The sequence below is a fragment of the Phodopus roborovskii genome, unplaced genomic scaffold (genome assembly GCF_943737965.1).
Source record: "Phodopus roborovskii unplaced genomic scaffold, PHOROB, whole genome shotgun sequence".
In the NCBI taxonomy this organism is placed as follows: domain Eukaryota; kingdom Metazoa; phylum Chordata; class Mammalia; order Rodentia; family Cricetidae; genus Phodopus; species Phodopus roborovskii.
This window is the reverse complement of record NW_026125039.1, coordinates 217,194-230,226: the sequence shown is the minus strand read 5'-3', so window position 1 is coordinate 230,226 and position 13,033 is coordinate 217,194. Positions and strand designations below refer to the sequence as shown.

The following is a 13,033-nucleotide window of genomic DNA, read 5'->3' as shown; positions in this document are numbered from 1 at the left end:
TTGTGCAGCAGTTTTCAGGGGGAGGCTTTGCTTTTGGTAATATTTGTTTATTTGAGTATTACTCTATGAAATTGTGCTGAGACCTTAAGGTTTGTTTTAAGAATCATAAGTATAAGGTTAAATATTCTTCCCCCTCTCATGCCCTAGGTCCCACTTCAGTTCTTTAGATTCTTGACTACATCTAATAGGAACAAGCAGCAGTAAGCATCCATGTATTTTACTCTATTTTCTCTTTTAGTAGTATCTATTAGTTATGTATTATTTCTTTCTGCTATCATTAGTTCTGGGACTGTTCTCCAAAGTTACAATAAATTTTTCATCAAAAGAGTTCTATGTCCATAATTACCATGAGTAATAGTTATATAATCTGCCAGTTTTGTTTTACAATATTTTTTTATTGAAAATATTCTTCTCTCATAAAATACATCCTCACCACAATTTCCCATCCCTTCTCTCCTCCCAGCTCCTGCTCCCACCTCTCCTCTCCCACAGATTCACTTCCTCTCCATTTCTTCTTCAGAAAAGAGCAAGCCTTTAACAGATGGCAGCTAAACAGGAATAAAAAAGATACAATAAGATAAGGCAAATCCATCATATCAAGGCATTACAAGGCAACCCAATAGGAGGAAAAGAATCTCAAGAGCAGGCAAAAGAGTCGGGGACATACCTGTTCACTGTTAGGAGTCCCACAAAACCACTAAGCTAACAGCTGTAACATATATGTAGGACGTGGTGCATTCCTGTGCAGGCTCCCATGCTTGCCACTTCAGTCTCTGTGAGACCATATGAGCCCTGCTTAGTGATTTGGTGGGCCATGTTCCCTATTTTTTTTTAAAACAGGTCTTGCCTCAAGTTTATTTGTAAAAACAGCATAGGGCACAGATCATCTGCAGAGTGTGTAGATGTGTCACATCAGTCCATCTGTCTTCACAGTAGCAGTGGCAGAAACCTTTTCTATGGGGCCTTCAAAGGTCCTGGGTGCCTTTGGGAGCCTGAGCTGGAGTTGCAGCCTGGGCCCTTAGCTGGAGCCGAGGCCTCTGCCGTGGTTTGAACCTTGGGCTTTGGTTACAGAGCCTATGACCTTTGGCCATGTAGATTTTAATCCTCTTCCCAAGCTTGGGGTGAGCAATGAAAGCAAGACCACTGAGTTTGGGGGCTGGGACCCTTTGGCATCTTGGGCTTAACCAACTTGGGCTGCACAAGGGCCTTGGCCTATACTCATACACTCATTGCTTTTGCATTGTTTGCCTGCATCTTCTTCAAGCCTTTCTTGTTGTGTTTCTTGGCAAAGTGCATGTTCCCTCAGGAACTTGGGGGTCAACCTCCTTAAGAGATCCATATCTTTGTGATCGGGGTTTCTTGATGCCATTTCTGTGTCATTTCCGGGACTGGCTATATGTGGTGTGGGTCTTGGACTTGGCCATGTCTGAACCGTATCCGGTGGCTCTCCGATGTTCTCCTTTTTTACATAGCAATATAATAAAACTGAGCATGATGGCTCATGGTAGTGACCACAGCACTCAAGGACTGAAGTAGGAGGATTGCCATGAGGCAAATCTGGACTATATAGTGGATTGGTTATAGGCTAGTATGACTAGAATGAGACGGTTTAAAAAACGAAACCAAAACCACAAACAAACAACAAAACAGGAATATAATCAGAATTGTAAGCAAAGTTCAATGTGATACAATTAAAAAATCAGACATTTTTTTCTTATAGATTGGTGATGTTGGCTAGATATGAAAGATAGCTTCAAATATTTGAAATGTTGTCATATGAAAAATGGATTTTGTTAGTTCTGCTTGATTTCAAATTATAAAAACAGACTTATTATTAAAGATGAATGAAAACATATCTCTCATTAGATAGAAGACTATTATAATTGTCCAACCATAGGTATGCTAAATCAGGAGCTAGCTTGTTCACCCTCCATAGAGTTGATCATAGATAACTACCTACCAGGAATTCTACACAAGACATTTCTGTTAATGGATGTATTTAGTTTGCTTCTTGCCTCTATGAACACCTAACCTACAGACTTGAGTCTTCCCATGCCCTGCCAATAAGATATAAACTAGCTTCTATCTGTCCTTGTAGACTCTAGATCTTGCTTTTGAGTTCTGGCTTATTTTTGTTCTCAAATTTACATTGGAGCTCTCTTCTTTTCTGCCTATCTTATAGACTTCAAGGTACAATGTTAGGGACTATGATGGTAAATTGCTAATCAAGCTCCTATGATAGTATGAGGTCAACTTCCCTACAATAAGATCCCTCAGCATTTATTTCCTAGAGGTTCTGCTACTCTGATGTCACCTGTGCAGTAATCCCCACTTTCTTATTTTACTGTTCTTTCAGGAAAATCTGGAACCAAAAGTAACTGAGATCATGCGGGGAGAAAATCATTCAGTGGTGTCTGAAATCGTGCTGATGGGATTTGCCAGTTCTTTGGAGATATGTGTTGTCCTCTTTCTGGTTTTCTCTATGTTCTATGTGGCGGGCATTTTAGGAAATTTCTTAGTTGTACTCACTGTGATCTCTGACCCCCATTTACACTCTCCCATGTACTTCCTGCTTGCCAACCTCTCCTTTATTGATATGTGTATATCCTCCATTACAGTTCCCAAGATGATTTTTGATCTTTTAAAGGAGAGAAAAGTCATTTCCCTTCAAGGCTGCATCACTCAGATGTTCTTCATTCATGTCAGTGGAGGAACAGAGATGGTGCTGCTCATAGTCATGGCCTATGACCGCTACATTGCTATATGTAAGCCCCTCCACTACCTCACCATCATGAACCCAAGGACATGCATTTTACTCTTAGTAGTGACTTGGACCATTGGAATCATGCATTCACTAATCCAAATTGCATTTGTTGTAAACCTTCAGTTCTGTGGCCACAGTGAAGTGGACAGCTTTTACTGTGATCTTCCTCGCTTATTAAGCTTGCCTGCACAGTCACATACAGGCTGGATCTCATGGTTACGGCCAACAGTGGCTTCATCTCTCTAGGAACTTTTATCACGCTGATGATCTCCTATGCATTTATGCTGGCCACTGTTTGGCAGCATTCTTCTGGAGGCTCATCTAAGGCTCTCTCTACATTGTCAGCCCACGTCACAGTGGTGGTATTGTTTTTTGGCCCATGTATCTTTGTGTATTCATGGCCTTTTCTTACAGTGCCTGTAGATAAATTCCTTGCCATTTTTGATGTAATAATTACCCCATTTCTGAACCCAGTAATCTATACTTTTAGGAACAAAGAGATGAAGGCAGCAATGAGAAGGATATTCAGTCTAATGCCAAGTTTCCAGAATGTGTTTTAAGAATGTGGTATCAACAAAGACATGTGTTCTTAATGTTTTCTTAATTACAGTTAAGACTCTAAAGACACACAGCCACACATATTCTTTACTTACTAGTGAAATTACCAACACACAAGATTTTCTTTATGTATTTTCTACTTATAACCCTAGGAAGATGTATTCTTTTAATGTAATGTGTTGGAACAAAATGTATTAATATGGAACTCTTGATACAGAGGGCTCTGGACTGACCTAGTACATGTATCATTCTGCATTTCCCTTCTTACATCTTCTTTGTTATCTTTTGTTTGGCTTTACGATGCACAATATGAAAAAACTGTTCTGCAAATATGAGAAAATTTGCAATTGTTACACATTAAAAAATGTTTTTAACAGAAGTAGAATTGCACCTCTTTTTCCCTCCTTTTCCTACCTCTACTCCCTCCCAGGTACCCTCCTCCCAACTCTTCTCAACCTCTCTATCTGATAGAATCTTTTTCTTTGATTATTATTACTGCATACATATGTATATCCATAACTATATGTATAATCAACAACCCATTTTTTTGGATTTCTTTTTTTAAAAAAATGAGACTCTGGGTGAGACATTGTGGAATCACCTGTGATAAATGAGAAAAAATGAGCATAGTAGACATTAAAGCAATAGCATCTGCCTTATCCCCTCAGTGTATACTGCCTTTGTATAAGGAAAAGTAAACAGTCATGACTTTAAAATTACCATTTGTATTTTTGAGATGGTCTTTTACATATTCCTGGCTGTTCTGGATTTCACTGTGTAGACCAGGCTGTCCTTAAGCTCACAGAGATCCACCTGAGCTCTGTCTCCTGAAAGATGGGCTTAAAGGTATATACCATAATGCCCAGACTTTAAAAATTACTTTTTATGTTTACCACAGTATCATCCTGAAATTGGAGCACTAGATTACAGCTATTTATGTATACTAACCAGTGCTTATGGCAAGCACAGATTAGGCCTTAAAACCACTTTACTCCTTTGAAAACTGTGTTCTAGTAGTGTCAAAGGATTAAAACAGCAGAGATTTGGTAAGAAATCTGGCACAGAGCTTATTACTCCCCATGTGCTTGCCCCAACTCTATGGTTGTAATTTCCCCTGTCATTTCTAGGAGACATACTCTCACAGCAGACTTCCTGGTCCTTTGGTTCTTGCAATCTTCCCACCCTCTCTTCTATGATGTTCCCTGAGCCACAGGTTACTAGCTGTGTTGTAGATGTTCTCCACATTATGACAAATTGTGGCTTTTAAAATATGTTCTTCATCTACTGCAAAACGAATCTTGTTTGATGATGGTAAGAGATACACGTAACTGTGGGTGGAAGGACAAATTTTAGAGTGTAGCCAGGAATTATGCTAGTCTAGTAAAGTGACAGTAGTAGGTTCTTCTCTAAGATCCACCACCCCATTGCTCTTGCTTAGTTAGCTAGGCTTACAGAACCTGACATGATTTCCCCTCCTGGTGAAGTAGGCTTTAAGTATACCTAGACAGCTGTTGGTTACTGCTACAATATGAGAATCACTATTGCACTTTTAGGGGGATATCTTGACATGCTAGCCATTGTTGTCGTCAATTGGCATCACAGCTGGTTAGAACTACTGTTTGCTTCCCTTCTTTGGCAGCTTTCCTAGCACTTTCTGGTGCTGTAAAAGCTAAGACCACAGGAAGGAGGCTGTCAGGTTAGAGCCAGCTCTAATCTGAGTCCTGTGTCAAAAATATATGGTGTCTTTAGCAATAGAGACTTATCCTTATCTTCAACCTCCAAGGGGGCAACCCAGAGCAATAGTAATAGCATATTCGGTGGGCGTGATGACGCACAGGCGTACGCTTGGTGGCTCCTCGGGGAAGATGGCGGCTGCATCTTTGAAGGAGAGGAATTGAGAGTGGGGAGAAGGGAAGAGGACCAGATGGGGAGGGAGACATTCCCTACGCTCGCGATTAGGCGCCCCTCCCCGGCCTCCCACGTGACCTAGTAGGAAAACATCACCATGGCTACAGAAATTGGATCTCCTCCACGATTTTTCCATATGCCAAGGTTTCAGCACCAGGCACCCCGACAACTATTTTATAAACGACCCGATTTTGCACAGCAGCAAGCAATGCAGCAACTTACCTTTGATGGAAAACGGATGAGAAAAGCTGTGAACCGAAAACTATAGACTATAACCCTTCTGTAATTGTATTTGGAGAATAGGATATGGCAAAGAGACCAGAGAGATATGCGGGCCATTCAGCCGGATGCAGGTTATTATAATGATCTTGTCCCACCTATAGGAATGTTGAATAATCCTATGAATGCAGTAACAACAAAATTTGTTAGGACTTCAACAAAGTAAAATGCCCAGTGTTTGTTGTGAGGTGGACTCCAGAAGGAAGACGGTTGGTCACTGGAGCTTCTAGTGGAGAGTTCACCCCTTGTGGAAAGGGCTGACTTTCAACTTCAAAACCATATTGCAGGCTTATGATAGCCCTGTGAGGGCCATGACTTGGTCACATAATGACATGTGGATGTTGACAGCAGGTCATGGAGGATATGTGAAATATTGGCAATCCAACATGAACAACGTCAAGATGTTCCAGGCACATAAGGAGGCGATTAGGAGATGCCAGGTTTATACACAATATACCATTTTCTGTAGTCCCTATTGTCATGGTTAAATTACTCTCTAAGTGTATTCTGGGTGCAGAGATGCATGGGCTCTCTCAGATTCTGGGAAACTTTCTGCACCTTATGAACACAATATTTCTCTTTGTTTTCACACACTCACCATTTTGCTGGCACCTTTCTGAAGTAGTTTTGTCTTGGTATCAGCCTTTGCAATATGTTAGAGATGTATTGTCTGCCACATTTTGCACTGGTTTTCTCTTTTCATTTATGGTTAATAATGAGTATATGTTATTCCTTTTTATTATCTACTGTGTAAGACAAGAATATTCCAAATAAAGAATTCAGTCTTTAATTATACAACTGAATAAAATCTAAAGCCTACAGAAATCACCTTCAGAATCCACACAAAAGTCAAGGAAAAAAAAAAAGAGGTTTAAGTGAAGACCTGGTTGGCTTGGTTCTGCCACGACTTCAAAAACAAAGTATAGGACTAAAAACCTCACAGATAACTCTCTGGACGTGGCAAACATTAACGGAGTAATGAATGGGTTCTTCATGCTTTGCAGCTGTAAGCAAATCTTTGTCAAAGAAGACTCTAGGACTTTTCTTCTGATTCACTGTTGATAACATGACTTATGCAAATGTATGAGTGGAGTTAAAACATTTTCAGTGAGTTGTATGTTTTTACATAACAGTGAGAAATGTATAAGTAAAACTGGGGGAAAGACTTTCAAGAAAAGCCTGAAGAGTTGCTGCAGCCTCAGAATAAAGCTAAGAAGCATTCTTTTAAGGTTGTGCCATCCACATGTGGGAAGAGGTTGACTTTAGAAACACCATTGGCAGTTGCTTGTTTCTACTTTCAGAATCTACAAAACTTGTTGCATATACATGTTTCTGCTTTATAGACTTTGGCCTCAGTGTCATGCTAATATTTTCCCCCACTGTTAGTCATTCAGAAGTTCAGGGGAGTTTATACAGTTCATTGAAAATCTTGATGGTTTTTTACACCCTGGAAGAAAACTGGCTCCCTCTTGTGTAGCAGAGTCATTGGCTTTAAAAAGAAATCTGATGTACATTTTAAGTTTTGCTCCAGAGGTACAACATTTATGGGATTGCTTTACACCTGGAAGAAAGCATGTGGTTTTCATAAGCCTTTTAAATAAGTGAGAAACTTATGTAAAGATGTTGAGCAGTAAGTCTTGCTAGCCTGCTTATTGCTAGTTAGCTTATTTTTGAAGTTTAAGTGTCTGAGGCAGAAACTGATGCTCATGTTTTGAGCAGTATTCCTCTGTGGCATAACTGATTATATGCAGACATATTAGAGTAGAATACATCCATTTTCACTGTTAAGGAAGTTCCCCATGTTTTGTTGATACAGGAAATAGACTAAAACGAGCACAGGTAATGAATGATAGGAACTAGTAATGCACTGAGTTCTCTCAATATTGATGGTAAACTGAAAAGAAAAAAAACCCTATTCTTTTGAGTTCTGGATGAGATGCATATGTTAGCTGACTACATTCTCTTTAAGGCCTTCTTCACTGGATACTTCCTTCTCCTGTTTATAATGTGCAGCCCAGTGTTTTTATTTTTCCCTGTCTGAGAAGCATGGATGATCTGTTAAATGCTGACCTCTTCCCCTGCTGTGTGTCTTCATGTAACAGTTTCTCACCCACGGATAATAAATTTGCTACATGCTCTGATAAAAAAAAAAAAAAAGCAATAGCATATTCAAGTGTTTAAAAGACCCAAGTTCCTCATCCTTTTTTTTTTTTTTTTTTTTTTTTTTTTTGAGACAGGGTTTCTTCTGTTTAATAGTCCTGACTGGCCTGGAACTCACTTTGTGGACTAGGTTAGCCTCAAACTCACAGAGGTCTACCTGCCTCTGCCTCTCTGAGTGCTGGGATTAAAGGTGTGTACCACCATGCCCAGCTCCCATGACTGAACATTATAAACAAATTTCTAAATTTCTGGGCATGAAAAGTAGAATATAATATGTATTCAATGTATTTTTATCAACTAAATTTATATATATATATACATATACATACATACATATACATACATACATACATACATACATATATATATATATATGTTTTGGTTTTTCGAGGTTTCTTTGTATTGCATTGGAGCCTATCTGGGAACTAGCTCTGTAGACCAGGCTGGCTTTGAACTCACAGAGATCCATGTGCCTTTGCCTCTCTAATGCTAGGATTAAAGTCATGTGCCACCACTGCCCAGCTAATTTTATATTTTTTATAAGCAAATCATTTTGATAATTTCTTCTAACATATTAAGCTCATTACTTTGGTATTTTATTATGGCATACTTAAACACATAATTGAAGAGCCATAATGTGATCATTTATGCCTATAATTCCAGTGCTTGGGAGTGGGAGGCATGAAAAAACTGTTGTGTATTTAGGTCAGTGATTCTTAACCTTGCTAATGCTGTGATCCTTTAATAACAGTTCCTCTTGTTGTGGTGACACCTAACCATAAAATTACTTCTGTTGCTACTTCATAACTGTAGTTTTGATACTCATAAGAATTCTAATGAAATTTTTTTTGGAGATAGAGGTTTGTGACCCATAGGTTGAGGAATGATAGTCTAGGTCAAAAGGGAGTTTCAGACGTTTAACCCCTCTTTCATGCAGGATCTAGACTTTATGCATGAAGAGGTTAAATAGTTTGAATGAGTGAAATGAAGAGCTGAGATTAGATGTCATGCATTGGGGGTCTTATATATGCATGTCACTAAATGAAAACAGATTCTACCCAATGAATCATTGCTGGTGTCACTCTTAAAGTTTTTGGCATTTTTTTTCAGATACTTTTCCTTATTCAGTTACTTAAAAAAAGTGATTGCAAGAACTGCCGATTGGATTTAATAGTCAGGTGTGCAAAATTAGGCAGTTCGTTTGATGTCATATTTTATTATTTTTATTTTTAAAAGAAATTTATACCATTTATTTTACATACTTGGGTTCATGTGCCATGGTGAATATTGGTGATCAGAGAAAAGCTTTTGAAGTCTTCTCTCTTTCAGACAAGTGGGACCCAGGGATTAAATTCAGGCATGATCTCAGGTCTTCCAGTTTAGTGTCAAGTGCCTGAACTTCTGATCATCTCTTTGGCGTTTCACTCATTAAAAAGAATTCTGTGAAACATGTATCACTTTTCTTGGACTATTTTTCAACAAGAGATATGGAATATTTTTTTGTACAGTCTTTAAGCAATTTGGAATATCATCCCTTTATGTTCTAGTACTCCTATACTAAAGAAATGTTTGGTACAAAAGCTGGGAAATAGTTGGGGAGGTAGCTGAGCTATAGAGCTCTTGCCCGTTGTGTATAAGGTCTGGTTTGATCTCCAGCACTGCAAAAGCAAAGAAAAACAAAGCACACCTGATGAGAGATGTCATTCTGTAAATATGTTTCTCTTATTTATTAATGAATAGAGCCCTTTTGGCCAATAGGAAAGCAAGATATGTGGGAGTAGGAGACAAGGAGGATTCTGGGAGATGTAGTAGAGAGGCGTCAAGATGTAGGCCATGAGAGGAATATGAGGTCTGGACTCTCTCTTTCTCTGGTAAGACCACATGGAAACACTTAGACTGATAGAAATGAGCTAATAGCTAAGAAAGAGCTAACCAATAAGAGGCTCTAACCATTGGCCAACAGATTTATAACTAATGAGTCTCTGCGTCATTTCAGTGCTAATGCGACTCTGTGACCAGACTGGCAGAAAGTGCTCCTAACACATACCAATGGAAACCAGAGCATAAACATTCCTAAGCCCTTGAAGAAACTCTCTTACTTGTATCCACGTGAGACACCAGAAAGTCTCTTTCAGATGAGTTTTTAGATTATAGAGCTGGTCACCTAAAGCTAAAATATGTAGAAGCTGGGTTTAAGAAAGACTCAGATCTGAGGATGGAAGGCTTGATTAAGCACACACAGAAGGCGATGAGATGGAAACCATGACGGGAAAACCAGGAGGGTAGGTTCACGTGACATAATAAAGAAAGCCAGCAGCGTTTCCAGAAAGATTAAAAAACAGTTTTCTGGCTTGTTTTCAGTGGGTCACAGAGGCAGAGGGTGGAGAAAAGAATCCTAATGATCTCATTGTAATTGGTGCTGAGGAACAGTAGAGAGGGAAGAAAATAGTTCATATATTTAAAAAAAGTAAATCACTATGAATGGGATAGTAACTAAGAAAAGAAAGAAAAATATGGTAAGAGTTCTCTGGTATTAGAATTGTAATGTAATTAACACGATATAAAACCAGCAATAATTCAAAATAAAAAATCTTCTTTTATTAATTACATAGCTATAAAACTTAGCAACCCAAGACACATTGGCAGAACACTTCAGAATGCTGTGGGATGGTTGGGTGCAGCAGGCAAAAATAAGTGACTTTTAATGTATTCCATTCTGTTGAAATAGGAAGCATGACTCTCTACTTGCCACTCCTTAAATTCTTAGATACCTTTGTCTGTATAACTTCAAGGCTGAGGTTATGTAAACAAATGGTAAGAGATCTAGGCATGAAAAATTGATCTACTCTCTGTGAGTAAGATGGTTAGGTGATTATATTGTTTATTTGTATTTCTTGTTGCAGAGTCGGTGGGTACTTTTACCCCCAGAATTGAGAGCTGTGCTTACTGCCTTGGTCTATGCTGCACCCAGCGGCATGTTGCCAGCTTGGAGATGTGGTCATTGTCATTGCCAGCTCTCATATACAACCTTTAGTTGTTAGCAGAATTCTTTAAAAGCTTTAAGGTTTTTTGCCGCTTATGCTGAGTCAGGAAACCCTTAAAGAAGCAGTACAAATCTCTGCTTGTTTCCAGCAAAACAGAGTCCAACTGAGAAAAGTGCTATTACCAAGAAGCCTTGCTTTTCTCTGTTCTTTTGTTTCTAAAACGCTTTTGTTTTCCTTTCCTTTCCTTTCCTTTCCTTTCCTTTCCTTTCCTTTCCTTTCCTTTCCTTTTCTTTTCTTTTTAGCTTTTGTTAAGTTTTAAGTGGAAGTTTTTATTAGCCATGTGGGCATCAGTTTGTTATGGTAGGTTTTTCCCCTCCGGTCTGGTCCCACTACCGTACCAGCCCAAAATAACACAGAGACTCTATATTAGATATAATTCTGTTGGCCAGTTACTAGTTTCTTATCGGCTAGCTCTGTCTTAAATATTAACCCATTTCTATTAATCTAAGTACTGCCACGTGGTCTTATCTTACCAGAGGGAGGGGCTGGCATTTTCTCTCCATTGTCCATCTTGAATCTCCCTACTACTTCCTCTCTTCTCCTTGTCTCCTAGTCCCGCCTATCTTGCTTTCCTATTGGCCAACGGTGCTTTATTCATTAACCAGTATAAGAAACATTTTACAGAATGACATCTCCCATCAGATATGTGCCTAGTCTTATTGGAACTAGTTATGCCATCTTTGGTTGATATCCTTGGGAGGCTTGCTCTTTTCTGAAGGGAAATGGGGGAGGAGTGTGTCTAGGAAAGGGGCAAAAAGTGAGGAAGAACTGGAATGAATGAAGGGAGGGAAAATTGCAGTCTAGATGTAATATATGAAAAAAGAAGAAAGTAAAAAGTATTGTTTATTTTAACTTAAGGAGATTGGAACAAATAGCTTTGGCCAATCACTTCAACTTTCAATTCTAATATTCTACACATAAGACAAAAATTTCTCAGACTGTAATACAGAGGAATATGATAAAGAGTGAAATATACAGAGACTGGAACAAGGGAAAACAAACATATTAAAAACAAGAAACTTAATATCAAGGTAGATAGTGAGCAGATTAAAGATCATGTGACTGCAATTTATCTTTTAATGGAATAGTCTTTCTACTATAGAAAGAGGTAAAATATCATTCTTTGATTTATGTTATGAAATTTCCCTAGATCATGGACTTTTAGAATTGTAAATTATAAAGGACACTGAATTGATCTTATTATTCTGTTTTACAGAGTGTCAATCATTAACACCATTTCTAATAGTGTAACCAATGGCACAGTTTATGGGCATGCAGCATCACATAAATCTTAGGAATGCCTGTGACATTCTGCAATGACCATGATGGAGCATCTATAGTTGTACCATCACAGAAAAACATTTTATGACATTTTCCTGTAGTGCCTAAGATAGCTCCAAAGTCTCCCCAGTGCCACTTTCATGTCTTTGTTCCTGAATGTATAGATGACTGGATTCAAAAAGGGAGTGATAAATGCATCAAAAATAGCAAGATATTTATCCAGATGTGATGTTGGTGATGGCCATGTATAGAAAAACATCAGTGGCCAAAAGAACAAGATGACCACAATGACATGGGCTGAAAGAGTGGAAAGGGCCTTCGACAATCCACCAGAAGAATGTTTCCAAACAGTGAACAGAATGAAAATATAGGAAATGACCAGTAAGAAAAAGGAACCCACAGAAATGTGTCCACTGTTGACAGTGACTATGAGCTCAAGCTCTTGAGTGTTTGTGCAGGCAAGTCTGAGGAGCTGGGGGAGGTCACAATAAAAACTGTCCAACGTATTAGGATCACAGAAAGGCAAGTCTGCCACAAACACCAATTGTACCACTGAGTGAATAAGGCCAATGACCCAGGAAGTGACTAAAAAGAATAGACACACCCATGGGCTCATGATGATCAGATAGTGCAGAGGCTTACATATGGCTACATATCTGTCAAAAGCCATCGCTATGAGCAGCACCATCTCAGTGCCCCCAACTGCATGACTGAAGAAGATCTGAGTTATACACCCCCAGAACGAGATGCTTTTGTGTTTCTTAAAAATGTCACAGATCATCTTAGGGGCTGGGATTGAGCAGAATATCATATCAATGACTGAGAGATTAGCCAAGAGAAAGTACAGGGGGGAGTTTAGATGAGCATCCAAGGTTACAGTGAGCACAATGACAAGGTTGCCAATCATGCTTGCAGAGTAGAACAGCAAGGTGAAGACAAAAAGTGAAAACTGAATTTCCCATATATTAGTGATCCAGAGGAACACAAACTCGGATACCACAGAGCGATTCGTTCCATACATCACTCCAGATGTTGGACT

The 13,033-nt window shown here is 38.9% G+C and overlaps 1 protein-coding gene and 2 pseudogenes across 1 annotated transcript; 2 read left to right on the top strand and 1 right to left on the bottom strand.

Moving 5' to 3' along the window:
* Positions 1 to 2,386: 2,386 nt before the first annotated feature.
* LOC127215451 (olfactory receptor 4F3/4F16/4F29-like) lies at positions 2,387 to 3,324 on the top strand (annotated as a pseudogene).
* A 1,961-nt stretch (positions 3,325 to 5,285) lies between these two features.
* On the top strand, positions 5,286 to 6,358 carry LOC127214951 (pre-mRNA 3' end processing protein WDR33-like; annotated as a pseudogene).
* Positions 6,359 to 12,076: 5,718 nt separating this feature from the next.
* On the bottom strand, positions 12,077 to 13,033 carry LOC127216575 (olfactory receptor 4F15). Its single transcript, XM_051177352.1, has one exon. The coding sequence runs from the start codon at positions 13,013 to 13,015 to the stop codon at positions 12,077 to 12,079; it is 939 nt and encodes a 312-aa protein (XP_051033309.1). The 5' UTR covers positions 13,016 to 13,033.

Bases quoted from the DNA above. Each gene is read 5' to 3' on its own strand.
- LOC127216575 (XM_051177352.1), bottom strand. From the start codon at position 13,015: ATGTATGGAACGAATCGCTCTGTGGTATCCGAGTTTGTGTTCCTCTGG.